Genomic DNA, 21,113 nt, shown 5'->3' on the forward strand with positions numbered 1-21,113 from the left:
TTGTCTTGACTATAGTTTGATGGCGTTCTTGTAAAGACTGCTTGCAATAGACACTGTGCATGTAATAAGATTATCTGACCTTCCCCAGGCAATGGTCGTTGGTCTGCTGGAGCTGTACCAGTCAGTGCGAGACAAGCTGCGCCCAACTCCTGCACATGCCCACTATGTGTTCTCTCTTCATGACATCTCACGCGTCGTGCAGGGCATCATGCTTATGTCACCCCGGTCACGGATCAGGAAACTTCGAACCAAGAAAAAGGATAAGGAAGAAAGCAGTAGGTTTTTATAAAGTACCTTCTCAACCACTACCGAAAAAAACATAGTGTGTAACAATGTAACTTGTTAACTGTGACCCAGAGAACATAGAGTGTAACAATGTAACATGTTGACCTTGACCCAGAGAACATAGTGTTTACAATGTAACATGTGGACCTTGACCCAGAGAACATAGTGTTTACAATGGAACATGTTGACCTTGACCCAGAGAACATAGTGTGTAACAATGTAACATGTTGACCTTGACCCAGAGAAAATAAAGTCTATCATTGTAACATGTGGACCTTGACCCAGAGAACATAGTGTGTAACATTGTAACATGTTGACCTTGACCCAGAGAACATAGTGTGTAACATTGTAACATGTTGACCTTGACCCAGAGAACATAATGTGTAACATTGTAGCATGTTGACCTTGACCCAGAGAACATAAAGGGTATCAATGTAACATGTTGACCTTGACCCAGAGAACGCAGTGTCAATCATTGTAACATATGGACCTTGACCCAGAGAACATAATGTGTAACATTGTAGCATGTTGACCTTGACCCAGAGAACATAAAGGGTATCAATGTAACATGTTGACCTTGACCCAGAGAACGTAGTGTCTATCAATGTAACATATCGACCTTGACCCAGAGAACATAATGAGTAACATTGTAACATGTTGACCATGACCCAGAGAACACAGTGTGTATCAATGTAACATGTGGACCTTGACCCAGAGAACATAGTGTGTAACATTGTAACATGTTGACCTTGACCCAGAGAACATAATGTGTAACATTGTAGCATGTTGACCTTGACCCAGAGAACATAGAGTGTATCAATGTAAAATGTTGACCTTGACCCAGAGAACACAGTGTGTATCAATGTAACATGTTGACGTTGACCCAGAGAACACAGTGTGTATCAATGTAACATGTTGACCTTGACCCAGAGAACATAGAGTGTATCTGTGTAGCATGTCACATCCTCAGTAGGGAGTGGAATCACAGACAACATCCTTGTAACTGTTTCCTCCGGATCCACAGCTCATTTCTAGAAGATCTCAGTTAATGTCACAAATAATGAAATACATTTGATAATGTGATGGTTTCAGAGTTGAAGACAGCTGCTGGTCGGCAGACATCACTTGATTCCACCCAGTTCAACACGATCAGCCAGAACAGCCTTGCCAGTGGCCGGGGGGAACAGATTGTCCCCCCTGCTGCCCCCATGATGAAGGTCATCGCACAGCTCTGGTGTCATGAATGTTGTCGCACATTCTCTGACCGACTTATATCTACAGACGGTAGGTTGTAGTCAGATGTATCACTTATTTATTTGGGTCACAAACACAGGCTTTAAAACAAGATTCCATTGAAGGAAAGAACACTTATTGACCCATTCTTTGTTATGTTGCTAACATCTGTTTGTGACAAACACTATTTTAAGGAAAATCGCTTCATGAAACTAAGGAGTGAACATGGACAATGAAGACATGTCTTACCAATACCCAACCTAGTAATGTGATGTTGTGTGTGTGAGCAGACCAGCTGTGGTTCTCCAGGACCCTGGAGGAGGTGGTGGTGAAGCACTTCTGTAGCCCCCGGGAGGACCCTGCCACTGAGATGGCTGCCATCACAGAGGAAACACAGTCTCAGTTTGTAAGTGCCATAGTTTGGTGACTGTTGAATAGCCTTCCAGGACTCTATTGATCTGTGACTGGGATGATTATATGTCAGATACCCAATGGCACTGATCTATGCTCACAATATTCTGTCAAATGTTTCATCCAGACTTAGTTATATAAAGTTTGCTGTGTTATGGCTGGAATATGGCTGACTGTGACCTAAAACGGCATTTAATTCCTTACACTCTAAAACTGTATAGAAATGTAATGAGCATCTTTAGTTATGTTGAATTTGGTTAGTTCCAGGTTTGTTAATTTAAAACTATCATAATCGAAGTGAAGGTGTTTGAAACTAGAAGACAGTACTAAAGTATGTTCATTTCTGTAGTGGTGGTAGTAGTAATTGTTGTAATAGTTTGAACATTGAATACTCCAGGGTCGGTCTACTCCCACAAAACAAGGTCCACATTGCACACCTCCACCTGGTACTCCTTCCGACATTGATGATGACCTTGACCCCTATGATGACGAGTCTGGGGATAAGGTGATGGGTGTTGAAAACACCGGGGATGATGGGATATCAATGACCAGCATGAGCCTCGGTAGTCAGGTGCAGCAGCAGTCAGCCTCAGAGTCGCCCTCACGTGGATACCAAGGTCAAGGTCAGTCGTCTGACTCCCCTCAGACGGACTCCACTAGCCAGACCAACTCTTCTGCCCGGGACACATCCATGGATGTCACAACAGAACTTGAGACAACACAAACTCACACAGATGGGGGTAAGATGAATGTGTAGATACATCTTATAGAGCTGTACAGTGTTAAACAACAAATGTGTTTACCTGTGAAGATCTGGGTTAGAGTTGGTCTTCAGTAACCCATGCTTGTCATAATCGGGATCCGGTGGTGACTTGGTTGACACATGTCATCGTATCCCAATTGCAGAGATCAATGCCCCACACCAAATATGACCTTGTGATATTCAATGTCCAGTCAATAATCCTCAATGATTTTGTTGACTAAGTCTTCACAGGAGGGAGCAAGATTGACCAAAGTGAGTCGGACAAACAGTGAAACTCTAGAGGGACATTCAGAGATCCTACTCACAGAGATGTGCCACTATAAGTGCATGTGCTTGTTTTTATGTCTATACACACACAGTAATATCACTGGTAGATTCCACGACCGTGTTGTAGGGGAGTCCACTGAGACAGAGCCACTATAAGTGCATGTGCATGTTTTCATGTATATACACACACAGTAATATCACTGGTAGATTCCACGACCTTGTTGTAGGGGAGGCCACTGAGACAGAGCCACTATAAGTGCATGTGCTTGTTTTCATGTATATACACACACAGTAATATCACTGGTAGATTCCACGACCTTGTTGTAGGGGAGGCCACTGAGACAGAGCCACTATAAGTGCATGTGCTTGTTTTCATGTATATACACACACAGTAATATCACCGGAGATTCAGAGGCCACTGATAAGTGCATGTGCTTGTTTTTTGAGATATGTCTATACACACACAGTAATATCACTGGTAGATTCCACGACCTTGTTGTAGGGGAGGCCACTGAGACAGAGACAGCAGGTGATGTTGACCATGGTAGCGCCGAGCACGATGAGGTGACAGATGACTCTGACAACACCGAAGACAGCACAGAAGAGTCGGAGGTGTCAGATGAGACCAGCACAAATGGCACTCCATCAGGTCAGTGTACATGAGTGTTGATGAGATGGCACCAGGCCGAGGTCAACTGGCACTCCTAACTAGTCCTTCAAGCAACTCTTTGACTGCTAGAGTATTAACAACAACAACAACAGCAGCAACAACAATGTGATTACTCAAAAGCACTTCACCATTATTTCCTTGTTCAATGAATCCATTGTGCTCTCCAATGTCAGTTTCAGCTCCTTGTGGAGTATTACAGTCCTGGTACCCACTGGCTGCTGGGTGAACAGTAATATATTTTGAACAAAATCTGATGTCAGATGATGTCAAATCTGATGAGACACCCCATGTAATGTGAATATACAAGTTATTAATTTCAAACAGAAACAATGTCTCAATTTCACATTTGAGCAAACTTTCCAGACCAGTTTCCCTTTGCTTGGAGTGATGCTATGGATGTAATTGTTTATGTTAAAGAGGAGACCATATATATGTGTACCACAGTCTGGTATCACCCCACAGATGACATATTTACCTTGTTAGCTTGCCAGTTAACTTTTTTGTGGATAAGGGGCAGTGGGGCAGCCTAGTGGTTAAAGCATTCACTTGTCACGCCGAAGACCCGGGTTCAGTTCCCCACATGGGTACAATGTGTGAAGCCCATTTCTGGTGTCCCCTGCCGTGAAATTGCTGGAATATTGCTAAAAGCGGTGTAAAACCATACTCACTCAATCACCCACTTTGTGGACAAGGCTTCTGCATTCCGATCAGATGATCTCAGTTTTGTTTCACAGCACCAGACTCGGACATTTTGTGGCTGGTGCATATGGTATGTGGTGTCTGGTTAAGTCGCAGGAGATGTGGTATTGTTAGCCATAAGATCACCTAGTGAAGGGTGGCAGCAGTCCCTCTTTCACAGGTAGACAAGTCTGGTGACACACAGCCTCCGGAGTTCCAGCAGTGCTGCTGCATCTGTACCATCCTAACTGTAACTGTTTGTTCCGTACAGAAGTTGGGGAACTCATGTCCAAGGGCAAAGTTCCAGGGCTGAGACTGACAGCAGCCCAGCGACGGGCCAGCCGAGAGTCGTCCTTCACATCAGGTACGTGATCAATAACATGTGACATTATGTATCTCAGCATGTACCATTAACACTGTGTATCCAGCCTCACCACTAACTCAAACACACATTTGACCCTTGGAATCATAGAGACTGTGCATTCATGTCCAACATTGTAAAAATCGCACCAGTTACTTCCAGGTGTAGATTTCTGAAGACCAGAGTGTAAAATCCAAAACAGGCTGATATATTTGTTTCATATGAGAATGAGTCACCCCAGAATGAAGTGAAAAACAGATGTATAGAAATGCTGTTTTGAAAATATTTTCAAGGCACCTTTATGTTTGTATGTCATAATTCATTAGATACATATTGATGGATTATGGCATTATCCCGAGATCAATACCTGAATAACAGGAACAGAACATATGATAGAGATCCCACAACATAGCATGAGACACCCAGCACTGATCTGATATATATCACTGTAGACATTATTAACTGCATGCAACAATATCTAACCCCCTGACTTGCCCACAGCACGGGACAAGCAGCAACAGCCTCGAGGTGAGTAGTGGATAGACTCACTCACTCACTGCCTACCTACTGTGTAAACTGTGTGAACTGTGTCACACACTACTTCTCTGGTATAGCCCTGAGCTGTAGAATCCTGAACAGCAGACTTTTAGTTTTTAGACAAAGTGAAGTTTAGTTGTCACTGTTGCTTCCTCTTGTGAGTGCTTCCTCTTCTGGTGATGTATCTGTTTCCTTATAGATCAGTTGTTTATCATGGTCTTGGGGTTCGTCTTGTGTTGTTATGGATATTTCTTATTAATCAAACAGTCCCGCAGTTTAACCATCATTGCAGCATTGTAGCTTGCTGTGGTCAACTGTTGAATATGACATGAGGCTATAACATGCTGAAAGATTGTGTGGAGAACAACATCCATCATTTATATCACACTTGTGTTGCATCTACTAACCTTGTTGAAACCACTCGCTCTGTGAGCTCACATTACATGGAGACTTCTCACATCTGGACATCACATTTAGACAGACTACTGAGAGTTGCTGTGGATAGGTTTATCCGTTTAACATGTTACAAGGATCAGGTAATTTAGGTAATAGTAAAGATGACAGTCAAGCAATAAAGGCAACTGTTTTGTAATAACATAGTTCACTGTCTGGCAGCAGTTAAGTCCATCTAGTAGTAAAGACATCAATCTAGCAATAACATGGGCAAAACTTTCTAGCAATAACATGGACAAAACTTTCTAGCAATAACATGGGCAAAACTTTCTAGCAATAACATGGACAAAACTTTCTAGCAATAACATGGACAAAACATTCTAGCAATAACATGGACAAAACTTTCTAGCAATAACATGGACAAAACGTTCTAGCAATAACATGGGAAAAACTTTCTAGCAATAACATGGGCAAAACGTTCTAGCAATAACATGGGAAAAACTTTCTAGCAATAACATGGACACAACTTTCTAGCAATAAAATAGATACCTCACTCTAGCAATTAAATAGATACAGCAGTCTAGCAATAGAATAGATACAATTTTCTAGCAATAAAATAGACACAACAATCTAGCAATAGATTAGATACAACTTTCTAACAATAACATGGACACAACAGTCTAGCAATAAAATAGATACAACTTTCTAGAAATAACATGGACACAACAGTCTAGCAATAAAATAGATACAAGTTTCTAGCAATAAAATAGACACAACAGTCTAGCAATAGAATAGATACAATTTTCTAGAAATAACATGGACACAACAGTCTAGCAATAGAATAGATACAATTTTCTAGCAATAACATGGACACAACAGTCTAGCAATAAAATAGATACAACTTTCTAGAAATAACATGGACACAACAGTCTAGCAATGGAATAGATACAATTTTCTAGCAATAAAATAGACACAACAGTCTAGCAATAGAATAGATACAATTTTCTAGCAATAAAATAGACACAACAGTCTAGCAATAAAATAGATACAACTTTCTAGCAATAACATGGACACAACAGTCTAGCAATAAAATAGATACAAGTTTCTAGCAATAAAATGGACACAGCAGTCTAGCAATAGAATAGATACAACTTTCTAGCAATAACATGGACACCACAGTCTAGCAATCGAATAGATACAACTTCCTAGCAATAAAATAGATACAACTGTCTAGCAATAACATGGACACAACTCTCTAGCCATAAAATAGACACAACTTTCTAGCAATAAAATTGACCACAGTGAACCATACCAAAGACTACAATCAAGCAATAACATAGACATTTGTATAGCACCACTAAAGACAATCTAGCAGTAAAAAACACTATCTAGCAATGATTTCGACACAACCATGTGGTAATAGTAATGACAACTGTCTAATAAAGACAGCTGTCTGTCAGTAATAAAGACAAACATCTAGTCATAATGAAAACAGTTGTCTGCAAAAATACAACCCGCATGTCTGGTTCAGCCTCCTGTGATGTGGGTTTGCCTCACTATAATGTTGCGTTTTGCACCCGCCTTGTTTGTCACAGAACTGGGTAAGATGACCCCGGATCACGAGCACCCAGATGGCCCTGCACCCCAGCAGGATGCAACCAGTGATCCCTCGGGTCCCCTGACTTCAGGAAGGTCCAGTGTTGGTAGGTTGCACTGTCACACACTCAATCGTTGTTCACCACTAATTTTGTTCACATTGCATGTTCTCTGGTTGCCTGTACCATCAGATATTCACACTGTTCCTGATTTGTGGGTGACAGCGATAGATTTAGACGATGGAATGTAATCTTGGCCTGAAACCATCCCTATGTTTAAGTGATTTGGAACTAAGATACAATCTCCTAGTACTTCATTACCCAATGCAGGCAGCGTGACAGGTGGCCGCACAACTCGCACCCCCAGTCTCAGGAGGCAGGGCTCTCGGACGGGTGCCACCAAGCGAGGGGTCACCTTTAAAGCAGGGCTCATTGCAGACAAGGAATATGAAGCGTTCTATGGTGCTCTCATGTCCCTAGATGAGGTGAGTGTTGTAGGGCTGGACATTTGGCAATTCTTGCCAGTTTCCTTTAAGTCATTTTAAAGCCTTTTGTTGTTTGATTGCCAACATGATGTTTAATTGAAGAACTATCACTATTCATTCATATTTACATAAACAACAACTTAAACAACAAGTTTTTGTGGACAGTTTAATGAGCATTAATGCCTATTAATGACCCTGCCAACTTAAAGCCTGGGTGTAATTATCACAGCAGGTTGTTTTCATTCTTCTACTGCAGTAATGGGACTTAAACTAGATTGTGTAAATATTTAATATGTCTGGTAGTTTGAAGATGGTCTAATGCTGTAAAACATCAGTCAGTTCCTGACATGGTATCCAAGGTTCATATATAATCATGTGTTAAAAACTGAATTGAGAAATTTGAGAGAGGTCAGTAAAATTAGCACTATTTAATTTGTGCACCGTTGAGAGTAATACAAGTAAGAAGAAATTCCATTCCTGTAGTGTCATGTGATTTGTTTCAGATAAAGGGTGGCTGCAGCAACGTGACCGACTTCATCTTCAGCAAGTTCTTCATGTCGTGTCACACTGAAGCTCAGGGACAGCCTGTAGAGAAAGGTACATCACTCCAGCACTATTCCCTACAACATTGTCAGTTTAGGTTTTGATTCAGTAAAAATTAAAAGCAAAAAAACCCTAAAGAACAGTGAGTGAGTGATTTTAGTTTTACACCGCACTCAGCAAATATTCCAGCTTTATGGCGGCAGTCTTTAAATAATTCAGTCTGGACCAGACAATCCAATGATTATCATATCATGAGCATCGATCTATGCAATTGGGATATGATGACATTTGTCAACCAAGGCAGCGAGCTTGACCACCTGTGCCCATTAGTCTGGGATCAATTCTAACCTGAATCTGACTGAAAAACAGAAAAGGTTAACTGGTCACAGGTATGTCACTGTTGAACACTTATGTTACACAACTCGGCTGTGGTTCTACAAAACAACCTTAACTCTACTACTGTTACAAGTCTGTTAACATTTGGGAGTTACGAGTACTTAGACCAATATTGTTAGTGTTATGATGAAAGTTTTACATATTCAAGCCCACATTCCCCTGTGTCTGGAACAATTTGTCTGATGTTTACTTGTACAGGTCCGCAGTCCCCTGACTGTGGAAAAGGTTTTGTAATTCAACTGACCCCATAAAACTGCTTGTAAGAGAGAAATTTTCTGAAGCCCAATGATTCTATGGTGCTCATGGTGTGTGGATATTTCTTGAATTTTTCAATGTCAAGGTTATCCACAAGAATTGTTTCTCACTAGATGGTGTGTATGTGTTCAGGGTACATGGAGAGCACCGAGGAGGGTCTGAGAGAAGCACTGGCCTCCTGTCTGGGAGAGTACAACACAGGGACGTGGCAGAGACTAGAAGTGGTGTTCTTCACAGAGGCCGTCAACCATGCGGCCAGACTCAGCCGCATACTGGTCAGTGCATTCGTAGTGTTAGCCTAGAGAGTATAATGTTGCATGGTGGCCTTTTGATAATCAGGTCGAGGGCAGGTAAATCAGTGATCAATAGCATGAGCATCTATCCATGACACTGGATTAGGATGATGTCTCTGACAGCAAGGCATGGGTGGTTGTCCGACTATGATGGGGATTGTTCATATGGGATGATGTCATACAGAGAATGTGACAACTTTATTGGATGTCTCCTTCCATTATAACAGAATAAATCTATAGTACTTGTTGGAATATTGCTGATTGGGGCCTGAAATAATAATCACTCACTCTCAGTAGAAAAAAGCTTGTGTAAATTTAGATGTAAACATCATGGATCAATGATTAAAGAAGGTAGATAGTAGAACGTACCTGTCTTAGAAAGGTTGTGTTCTGTATGTATTGTACCAAGGCAGGAAATATTTTACATTTGAATGTCCATTTTAAGAGAATTTAAGATGTTTAATATTGCCTAAATATTTCTGTGAAAATCATTCATCATGTACAATGTCATTATTATTCATGTCACAAAATCTGCATGTTTTAAACTGTCTTGCCTTGGACATATTTTTCCAACTCTGCTACAGCACCAACAAAACCATTGGTGGTCAAGTATTGTCAACATCATTTTCTTGTACTTGTAACATGGGCCAGTGGCCTAATTACGGAGTTAAACTGAACCGAGTGTCTTCATACATCCCATACTGATGTACTTTCAGGCCCATCCTGGTGGCCACGGTCTGCTGTTGGGCATGAGTTACTGTACGGGGAGAGCCACGCTGGCCAGACTGGCTGCCTACATCGCACACTGCAAGGTATTTTTCCACTAACTACACCACATACAAATTAGTTCATCTGAACATATAACCCTTAATGATGTCACATGAAAGTGTTACCATCAGGATTTCACTTTAGAGACCAGATAGATAAAACTGGTACTGGTGTATTGCATGTATATTTGTTTGTACATTGTATGTGTCTGATTTAGTAGACAATCATTTTTTCTTATCGTGACTCATGATCTTTTGAGTATCTCCCTTTTCTTTTCGAATGGAACACTTGAATTCCTTGACGTTCCCGAAGCGGACGTAAAAATACACTCACCCACGAGTTACCTCCCTTTTGTCCTTTCCTGCGCAAACAGTCATGTGACCAGCCTTACTTGTCACTCTCTCCCTTTTTGCCCAAGTGGATGGTTGGGCGAGCACTGGAGTCCCATATACAGCATTATATCCTTTTTATTTAGGTCCTATTCTTCAAAATTACGTTGTGTATGGATTTGGCAATAACTACTTTGTATTATATGTAAAAATTATTTGTATTTGTGTCATAATTTCATCGTCATGTAACTTTGTTTACATTTCATGAAATCTTGCAGTGTTTGCCTGCACAGGTTATCTGTGGCTGATCCTCACCCCCAATGCCCTTCGTGCATAAAACCATGTTCTTCCAGCTTGCTCTGTACTTATTGTGTTGATTTATCAAATCTACAATTTAATCAAAATTTGTCTTATATCTATAGACGTGCCATGGATCGGGTGAGGAAGTCATCTCCAGTCACGGCTGATAAAACAGGAGATCAGCCTGCAAACCATATGTTGCTTGCTACTGCTGAAATTCATAATACTGGTGTTATGTTGAGTACGTTGCAGGGGCAGTCTGCTGGTACGGGGGCTAAGAAGAGATCGGCTACAATGCTGTTGACTCCGACTCAAGCTAAGAAAAAGACGTCATCCTCTTCTACAACGCAGAAGAAAGCATCTGTTACCAGATCGGAGGGTAAATCTATGCGGGCTAGTAAGTCAACGCATCAGAAATCCTTCAATGAAGAGATATTACCTCCACATGAAGTAGACGTTTTTGATGACCCCCCGTTACTTCTACCCGAAGTGCTTACGAGATCAGCGACTCAATCGACTTCTACGACTACTAGATCGTCTCCTGCATATGTCACAGCAGGCCAGCTGTTTGACGAACTATCACCAACTTCTCAACACAGTGAAGTCGAGGCGCAGAACTCATCAGCGTTAGCGAACGCTTCTTCTACACCGCAGCAGCTTCAATCAACGCAGAACTTTGACCTGGGTGAATTTATGACACAATTCACCAACCAGATGATGGCCATGATGGAATGCAGGTTCAAGGAAGAAACGAAGGCTCGGCGAAGCCTCTCAACTACCGACACCATGTGCAAACCTACTGACCTGTGCGAACCTACCGACCTGCGCGAACCTACTCCTAAGAGAACTACGTCTCAAGACTATGTTGGCTAACATACACCTTTGCGAAGGTCTCCACAGTCGGACGACTCTGTCATCTTGGAGGAGGATAGAAGACATGAGATGCCCACTCATCATTCTACATCTGCGAACCCTCAACGTTCGAGAACATTGTAGGATCCATCTCCTACACCTAGCCGCTCTGGATCGAGATCTCATATCTCTCACAGACGTTCGCGAAGTCACTCATCACGAGACAGAGGTTCGCGAAGAGAAGGCTCACATCACAGAAGTTCGTGAAGGGATACATCTAGCGACAGACTTTCGCGAAGAGAAAGCTCACATCACAGAGGTTCGCGAAGAGATGAATCTACACATAGAGGTTCGCGAAGAGGACTCTCAAGATAGACGTTCGTAGGGGGAGGAATGATGATGAAGGTGCAAGAAGGGATACAGGTTCGCAGATGGATGATACGCGGAGGTCTAGCTCTAATAATCAGGAGATACTGGATGAGCAAGCGGACTTCGTCTTCCCAGACGCAGAGGTTACAGCTTGGATTGCCAATGGGTTGAACTTGGAGTCTCCTTCTAAGGATAAAGATGAAGTCTACACTTATATGATGCGTAATGACGACTGTGACTCCGTCACTATCCCTCCGATTGAACCTGTATCCAGGGTACCCTCTAACCTTCGCACAGCTTTCGCTAAAGCATCCAAGCACCAGAGTCAGCATCTGCCATCATTTAATGTGAAGAGATTCCCCTTACATCATATGGATCCATTTACAAAGGTGCCTGAATGGGATGATAACATAAATTTAGTCAACGACTCCCGGAACAAGATGTATAAAGTAGGAGATAAAAAGTTATCTCAACTTGATACTGCTACAAGGAGATCATTCTTCGGGTTGGCCAGATCCAGATCTATCAATGAAGCATTGATCAATAAATTCCAGAACTCAAGTTCGGAAGAGGATAGAATGATATATTCGGTGCTCATAACTCAGAAGAAGGACCAATACTTTTTATCGGACCATCTGGCATCTATATCTGCAGGTCTCACTTTACTACACAGACAAGGGCTACTTGCATCATGTTCATGGAGTGATAGATTCACCCAACCGCTACTGAGAGCTCCATGGGAGGCGCCTACTATCTTTGGAGGACAAATAGAGGATGCAGCTAAGGAAGCTACGCACAACTCTAGAGAAGTTATGATGATAAAATCCATAGATACTCTGGCCAACATCATCCGTCATACTTCACAAAAGTATAACAGCAAGTCCAAATATTCCGGCATACAGAAGGCAAAGGAGAAGAAGTACCCCAGCTTCAGAGGCGGCAAAGGATCTTTTCTTCGCCCATCCGGAAATTACAGAGGAAACTCAGGGAGAGGCCGCATTCCCAGAGGATCCAGAGGAACTAGACGTTGATATCAGGGTTCGGATCGACAGGAGTCTTCCACCCCCAGCCGTTCCTGTAAAACCATCGACAGTGGGTGGACGTCTACAAAGGTACTGGAAAAATTGGGGAATACTAGAGGACGACTACATCTCCCAAGTACTACGAGAAGGATACAGAGTACAACTCAAGACCACATCTCTGCTAACCCTCAGCCCGATGGTCTTCGACTATGCAGAGGAGCAGACAGACAGACTACAAGAAGCAATCAACTCACTACTTATGAAGGAGGCAGTAGAGATAATAGATCAGCATCATCTCACTCCAGGCTTCTACTCCCCAATTTTTCTAGTACCCAAGAAGAACTCCAAGGAGAAGTTCAGACTGATTGACAACATGCGCAAATTCAACAAAGACTATCTACTGAAACCAGACAGGTTCAGAATGATCCACCTATCTCAACTCAGACTACTCGTCCGTCCAGCAGATTACATGGCCAGCATAGACCTGCAGGATGCGTACCTACACATCCCCATACATCCGGAATCAAGAAAGTATCTATGATTCTATTCAGAGGGCAGCACTTCCAATGGAACGTCCTGCCGTTTGGAATATCTTTGGCTCCATGGCTATTCACACGTGTAACCAAGCCTATTGTCACATATCTACATCATCGAGGTCTACGCAATGCCTTCTACTTGGACAACGGAATTCAGGTTCACCAAGATGCCAGTCTACTCAGACTACAACTGAACTTCACGATCAAGATGCTCACTCAACTAGGATGGCTGGTGAACCTTATGAAGTCAGAGTTGGAACCAAAACAAGATCTGCAGTTTCTGGGGATAAGGTTCATCACAACACAGAATCGTATTGTCGTCCCAGAAGATTGTTGGGTCAAGATACAAGCCATGATTCCACTAGCAATCATCTCTCCGTTAACACTACGATCATGGCAAGTTCTCCTCGGCGCAGGACTTGACTCACACAGGAAGGGTTACAACTAAGACCGCTGCAACGGTTCCTGGCAAAACATCAAGACAGCGTCGACCCTATCTTGCTACCAGACAACCTCAAGAGGTAACTACTGTGGTGCATGCACAGGTCGAACGTTTGCGGAGGGACTTATTGACAAGAGCCGGCCTTCGACACACATCTCTACGCAGACGCTTTGATACAAGGCTGGGGTGCGCATCTCAACAATCAAGTTGCATCAGGAAGGTGGTCCAAAATAGAGCAGCATCTTCACATCAGTCTGCTGGAGAAAGTTGTGATCAACGCCTTACAACTATGGTCGAGCTTGCTGAACAACAAAATGCTGATGGTCCACACGGACAACTCTACAGTGGCATTCTCCATAAATCGGCAAGGATCCACAAGGTTTCAAAGCCTGCTACAGCTCACATTCCAGTTGTTTGACATCATGGAGGAAGCAAACATCTGGATAAAGGCGTGTCACATACCCGGAGCCAAGAATGTACTTGCAGATGCTCTCGCCCAACCACTGCACCCGTCACCTATGGAATGGATGCTCCATCCAGAAGCGTTCCGGCTCATCATAAGGGAAATAGGATCCCCTTGCATAGACCTATTTGCCACGAGGTTCAACAAACAACTACAGATGTTTGTCTCACCAGTTCCAGATCCTCAAGCCTGGGCAACAAATGCACTGAGCATATCTTGGGAAGGACTAAACGCTTACGCGTTTCCACGCCCGATATTACTACCAGAAGTACTGTTGAAGATCAAACAGACACAGGCGCTACATCTGACCTTGGTCGCTCCATACTGGCCAGCGACAGTATGGTTCCTAGACCTAATAGAAGATCTCGGAAGTCCAACAATCAAGTTACCAGATTGGCCGAACCTACTCATACATCCGCACACCAAGTGAGAGCGTTCCAGCTACACGTGTGGACCGTATCAAAACATGTTTGAAGAAAAGAGGATACTCCACCAGGGCAGCCAAGGCAGTAACGCTAGCGTTACGCAGATCTACTCGTAACCTGTATGATGACAAATGGCTGAAGTTTGAGACTTATGCAATGCGGAAAGGCTTCATTGCGATGAAAGCTACTCATCCTCAAGTGGCGGAATACCTGTGTCATCTTAGACATACCAGACATCTGAAAGGTTTGACATTATCTACATACCTTGCCGCCATTAGTACAGTGATTACCATGAAAACAGGCATCAAGTTGACAAAAGTACCAAAATTACTTGCTCTGCTGAGATCTTTTAAACTGGAGGACCAGCAAAAGAAGTTCAGAGCTCTGGCCTGGGATCTGAATGTAATTCTACGTCATCTTACGAGTGATGCCTACGAACCTCTAGACCAGACTACACTCGAGCTGCTGACACAGAAGACTCTGTTCCTGCTTGTGCTAGCCATGGCAGCTTGAATATCAGAGATACTTGCGCTGGACTTTGGTCGAACCAGATTTCGACACGGGGCAACATGCTGCAGTTCATCTAGGACTTAGATGGGACTTCATTGCCAAGAACCAACTACCTGGTCAGCCAGATAGACAGTTCCACGTACCAGCTCTATCTACAATCCTTGGACCAGAGGATATAGAGGACTTATCCTTGTGTCCGGTCAGAGCCCTGAAAATATATCTTCAAAAGACTAAGATAAGGAGACGAAAATTCAAGCGCCTGTTCATCCCATTATCCACAGAGACATCAGCAGAAGTCTCAAGAACAACGATATCATTCTGGATGAGAGCCGTCATATTGAGAGCCTATAAAGCAGCAGGACAAGAACCTCCTAGAGCTTCCAACCCACATGAAGTCAGAGCACTGGCATCAACACTAGCTCTGCATGGAAATTGCTCTATATCAGCAATTATGGAGGGCTGCTTTTGGAAGTCGGACACGGTGTTTGCCAACCACTACCTCCGAGACTGAAGACCTCTCAGGCATTCATCAATTTTGGCCTCTCGTAGCACAGCAACTAACGGTTCCTCAAAGGCGCTGCGATGGAAAATCTCACCCTTTATCACGTTGACTTGTTGATAACTTTTACTAAAGAAAAGTATTAGTTTGAAAGTGCATGCGCACAGTCTAGGACAGGCTAGCATGAGTGATAAAAGATCCTGTACAGGTAAAGATCTTACCTGTACGTGAAGGGGTCACAACTCATTTATGATAAAGATCTTATCATAATCTATGGGTTGTTATAAGATATCTAGTAATAAGAAGATACTAGTTTATCTGTAGCCACATGAATCAACATGATTCAACTTGTCTGAGACTGAAGTAAGACAAGAAAGTGGTCCCCCCGAGTTATAACGGAAGTTGGAAGAATAGGATCACAGAAATGCCGTTTCGCAGTTCCCATGTGGGGGATACAGGATGTATCTAAGGACAGCTGATGAATCCAGGAAGTGGCTTGACCCACCACCAATCCGTCGGATTCTATAAGCAAAAGATCATGAGCCAGGATAAGAAAAAATATGTAATTTTTCAAGTAAAATTTATATTTTTATACTTATCCTGACTCATGACGAGAAGCCCTCCCAACCTCCCTTCTGGAAACACTTGAGATTTCACAGCAGATCCAAGTGCATGGACAGAAAATCAGGAGAGAGTGACAAGTAAGACTGGTCACATGACTGTTTGCGCGGGAAAGGGCAAAAGGGAGGTAACTCGTAGGTGAGTGTATTTTTACGTCCGCTTCGGGAACTTCAAGGGATTTAAATTGTTCCACTACCATTCGAAAAGAAAAGGGAGATAAGCAAAAGATCCTGGTTCAGGATAAGTATAAAAATATAAATTTTACTTGAAAAATTACATTTTCAAGGCTGTTCTAAATTGAATATTCGTTTGACCTTCCAGACAACTTTTTAAACCCCTTGGTTCTCTGACCAAGTCAGAATCCTTGTGACTGTTCTCTCACTCGCCACCACAATTTCTGGGACAACTGATTTCCCTGGTTACCGATGGTAACTCCCAGAAAACATACATTTTGTCTTAGCACTAAAAGTTTGCTAGTGTCAATTCAGGTTTTGAAATGTTCCTGCAGTAGTGGGAGATAGTTCGGCAAAGCCAGTGCTGTCAGACATGTGTTGAACATCATCATGTGTTCCCTCAGGTCTATGAACCGAAGCCCCAGACAGACCGGAGCTACAACCTGACCATCGTGAGGGAACACATCAAACGCTCATGCCAGCTTGCCGGGGTGACGGGGAAACCAGCAGTGCTGCTGATCCACGAGGACCTGGGCACATCCTGCCTCCAGGACATCAGCACCCTTATGGCAGAAGGTGGGGGGGACTGCGTCAGGAGGTGTTCCTGTCTCTAAACATTGTCATTCATCCTGAGTGTGTTTGTCTCCTGTGTATGATGTGCCACCGTTCACTTACAAAATTTCAGCCTGTTTTGAGTGTGTGTGAGTTGAAATTTAAAGTCATCTTGGCAATATTTCAGCCGTATATTGACGAGAAAATTGTTGCATACATAATAAATACAAGTTGTTAAAACATCAGTCATCAAAGGACTAGAGTATCACAGATGGTGTTTAAAACTTGCATGTAAATCTAAAACTGTTTTACTATTGAATGCAATGCAATATATAAACAGGCTCTTGGGTCACCAACAGCTGAGGTAGATCACCACAGTAGGGACCATGGGGACTTACAGTGCTTTTGCTACCTGTAGACTGTTTTGAGTCTGATAAAAACGACATGTAACCCTAGAATAGCTGTGTAGTTGATTGTTTTGTAAGAAACTGATGTCACTTTCTATATGAAGGTATGTTAGCGAAGGGGCTTTGGGTACTTTTCATAATACTTTGTGATGGCAAGGTATTTTTGCTCTATATCCAACAAAGTCTTTAATGTGCCTGATTGCCTGATTGCCTGATTGCCTGATTGCCTAATGTTATAGCTGTTATACCAGCCTGACTGACTGAAGCGTGTGTTCCAGGAACATCTCCTGGACTGTACTCAGAAGCTGAGGTTCAGAAGATAGTCAGTCAGATGATGCCAGGGGGGTGTCCAGACCAAGAGGGTGGACAAGATTGAGCAGGCTTTTGATCGCTACATCAAGAGGATCAAACAAAATCTACACATCATTGTCTGTCTCAACTACAAGGGTAATGATGATTTTTATGGAGAAGCGTGTACATTGTGAATGAAAACCCCCTAAAATTTATGTACAAAGTAAGTGATCCGCCCTGCATGTCATGTACAAAGTCAAATATTTAATCTTTTCATGTACAAAATTGCTGACCCCCTCTACCTCCCCAGGACAAAATGGGTGACCCCCCCATTAAAATCATCCACTGTCCTTAACAGGATTAATATCCAAGATGATGCTTTGATATGATCTCGTCCTTTCCTCCAGGGAACAGCTACTCCACTGACTTCCACTCCCTACATGAGAAGGTGAACACATACCCAGGGCTCCTGAAGCATTGTGTCAGTATCGACCTCTTCCTCCCCTGGTCCTACCAAGCCTTCTCCACCGTCGCCCGCTCTTGGCTGGAGGATGAGAAGTCAAAGGTAACTCTTTGGCTAAGTCACTGACCTTGTCTTAATCAGTGACCTTGTCTGTCATTGACCTTGACTCTCTTTGACCTTGTCTGTCATTGACCTTCTGATACTCACTGACCTTGTCTTAGTCACTGACCTTGAGATAGTCAGTGACCTTGTGTTAGTCATTGACCTTGTCTGTCATTGACTTTGTGTTAGTCAGTGACCCTGTGATATTCATTGACCTTCTAGTACTCATTGATCTTGTAGTCTTTGTCTTTGTGATAGTCATTGACCTTGACAGTCTACAATATAAAGATTAGCTATGTAGAAATGATGTAACTGAGTGTCATAGGTCTGTGTTAAGTTTGTTCAGTGTGGTTTCCCAACTCTTCCCTCTTGCTGTTCTTTGTGCCTGATGGTAGGAAGTTACAAATAACCATTATTAAGATTTTCAATCCTTTGAACTCATGATGAATGAAGAAACTGAACAAATGAAAACAAATAAGCCATGACTTTTTTGAAGAAGAAAACACTATGATAAAGTAAATGGCAGTGTAAGAACATATCTCCCTTCAGATCGTCATCCCCTGGAACCCAGCCCGACGAGAGGAACAGATTACAATGGCCAGTAACGCTATGGCCTACATCCACCTCTCTGCCAAGTCAGCAGTGGAAAGACACTTCTGTCACCAGAGGGAGCCACTCAGGTTCTACACGCCGCTCACCTTCATGGAGTTTGTTCATCTCTTCAAGGTTGTTGCAGCTTATGTTGTCAAACGAGAGCGGGTAAGCCTTTTTGTACATCATGTTTGTCTAGACTCGTGTTTTGATTGTACATTTTCATTTTTCATTGCCTGGATGTAAATTTTCTGAGGCACCAACCATTTGATATTGGATGTATGGATAGGTTTAGAGTTTAAATGAGTTATTAAGCTTCAGGATTTTACATCAAACAATCAATTATTCACTTGATGTCCCCCTAAATTGTTTAACCCCTTCAAAAAGAAAAGCGATATCTAAACAATATTCTGCCTGTTCTACACACTACAGAAATCCGCCCTTGTGATGCTGTTTTGAGCAACTGGTAAACAAAATGAACACCCAGAGTGAAGCTACCCAGAGAGATAAGAATACCGAGAACAAGAGTAGACATTTGTCCTTAGATGATGACTATCAGGCCTTTTGTTGTTTGAATATTCAGATATTTATGTGATGTTGAGATATTGCCCTCAACCAAGTGGTGTGTTTCAGGTGAATATTGTGAAATATGAGAAGGCTCTGGGGAAGATAGATGAGGCATTCGGCAGCATCGCAGAGTACAAGCGGGAGGTCTCAGACCTCACACCACAACACAAGTTGTCCATGGAGACCATCCGGCAGTTGGTGGAGCAGGTGGAACAGCAGAAGGAGGAATACATACAGGTGTGTGGAGGGTACATACAGTGAGTGAGTGAGTTTAGTTTTAGGCCACACTCCACAATATTCCAGCTATATGGCGGCGGGGGTACATACAGGCATGTGGCGAGTACATACAGGTGTGTGGAGGGTGGTGAAGGGTTGATACTGGATGAGAGTACATGCAGGTGTGTGAACGGTACATGCAGGTGGTTTGAGGGTACATGCAGGTGGGTGGAGAGTACATAAAGATTGGTTGGACAGGGAGTACAAACATATTCTCATAAATTCTATGACTTCTATTACCGAATATACAGTACATGCGATCTGAGATGTTATGGCTGCAATGAGTCAATGTCAGTTGTAACTTTACAATCTCTAACACAATGTGTTCGCTCGTTGACTTTCTGACCTTGACATTGTTGCAGTCCCTGGACAAGTGCAAGGAGCAGGAGGAGGAGATCATGTCGCTGCAGGGTCCGCTGGAGACCATGAGGAGATCCGCCCAGACAGAGTTCGACAAGGTCAGTTCCATTTCACTCTGAAGGACAACTGAGGAACTTGGAGAAGGAGGGCCATTTCCATGCCTTTTGTAAAGTCAAATTTTAAAAAGGTTGCAGAAAAACTTATTTAACTGGTATCAAAATAATCTGTCATGTTTTAATGTAGTCAATTTTCTTTGAGGCATTACACATTTGTTTGCTTCTGACATGTTGAAGTACTCGAGGTTTGCTCTGTGGTGATGTATTTACTGATGTCTGCTGATCTGTTTGCTGTAGGTGAACCCCAGTTACCAGGCAGCCCAAGCAGCCCTGTGTGCCCTCAGCAAAAACGACATTGATGAACTCAAGAGTTATCGGGAACCACCTGAAGTCATCAAGTTTGTCATCAATGCCCTCTGCCTGCTCTTCAGGAAAAAACAAGAGTGAGTAACTTTGCCTGCTGGTTTTCATACAGCCATATCAGACATACTGTGTTTTCATTTTCCTTCCAGTTGCAATTTGGTAATCACTGAAAGGAAAACATGCTGACAAGTTTGTTCTGATGGCATTCAGACCTTTAGACTGTTCAGACCAGTTCATGTCTTGTTTGATTTAGGATCCAACCAGTTTTGTAGAAATTTATAAATTTAGTGAAAACTCTTTTCAGGGAAATAAGCCTTGACACTTTCATATTAATTTGCCTATTGCCAAGGAACACCCGTAAGACAATAACGGAAATTTGGTTCCTCAAGTCTTAATGTTTAGGACCCTGCCGTGATGTTGCTGGAATATTGCAAAAGCGGTGTAAAACCAAACTCAGTCAGTCAGTAATGTTTAGGACAGTCAGGTAGATTAAAAGGTTCTCATCAAAGAACTGGCTGTCTTCCCAATACTTGATAATGATATTATTTCAACCCGAAGAATGGCTGAACTATTGCTATGTGCATTGTATAGCCACATTTCTCCCTGTGTGA

The 21,113-nt window shown here is 42.7% G+C and overlaps 1 protein-coding gene across 1 annotated transcript in view; it reads left to right on the forward strand.

The window, feature by feature from the left end:
• LOC124277587 (dynein heavy chain domain-containing protein 1-like) overlaps positions 1-21,113 on the forward strand; it is a 208,656-nt gene that overhangs the window by 90,537 nt on the left and 97,006 nt on the right. The window contains 20 exon segments of the mRNA XM_046713305.1: positions 89-275; positions 1,378-1,569; positions 1,809-1,924; positions 2,327-2,669; positions 3,462-3,608; positions 4,579-4,671; positions 5,170-5,196; positions 7,194-7,301; positions 7,524-7,678; positions 8,182-8,275; positions 9,005-9,147; positions 9,882-9,977; positions 16,879-17,050; positions 17,712-17,773; positions 17,775-17,880; positions 18,132-18,289; positions 18,839-19,048; positions 19,514-19,684; positions 20,086-20,181; positions 20,437-20,582. Coding sequence (XP_046569261.1) covers positions 89-275; positions 1,378-1,569; positions 1,809-1,924; positions 2,327-2,669; positions 3,462-3,608; positions 4,579-4,671; positions 5,170-5,196; positions 7,194-7,301; positions 7,524-7,678; positions 8,182-8,275; positions 9,005-9,147; positions 9,882-9,977; positions 16,879-17,050; positions 17,712-17,773; positions 17,775-17,880; positions 18,132-18,289; positions 18,839-19,048; positions 19,514-19,684; positions 20,086-20,181; positions 20,437-20,582 — 2,822 coding nt within the window.

This window comes from Haliotis rubra, unplaced genomic scaffold, assembly GCF_003918875.1.
Source record: "Haliotis rubra isolate DU_JTF1 unplaced genomic scaffold, ASM391887v1 Scf224, whole genome shotgun sequence".
NCBI lineage: Eukaryota > Metazoa > Mollusca > Gastropoda > Lepetellida > Haliotidae > Haliotis > Haliotis rubra.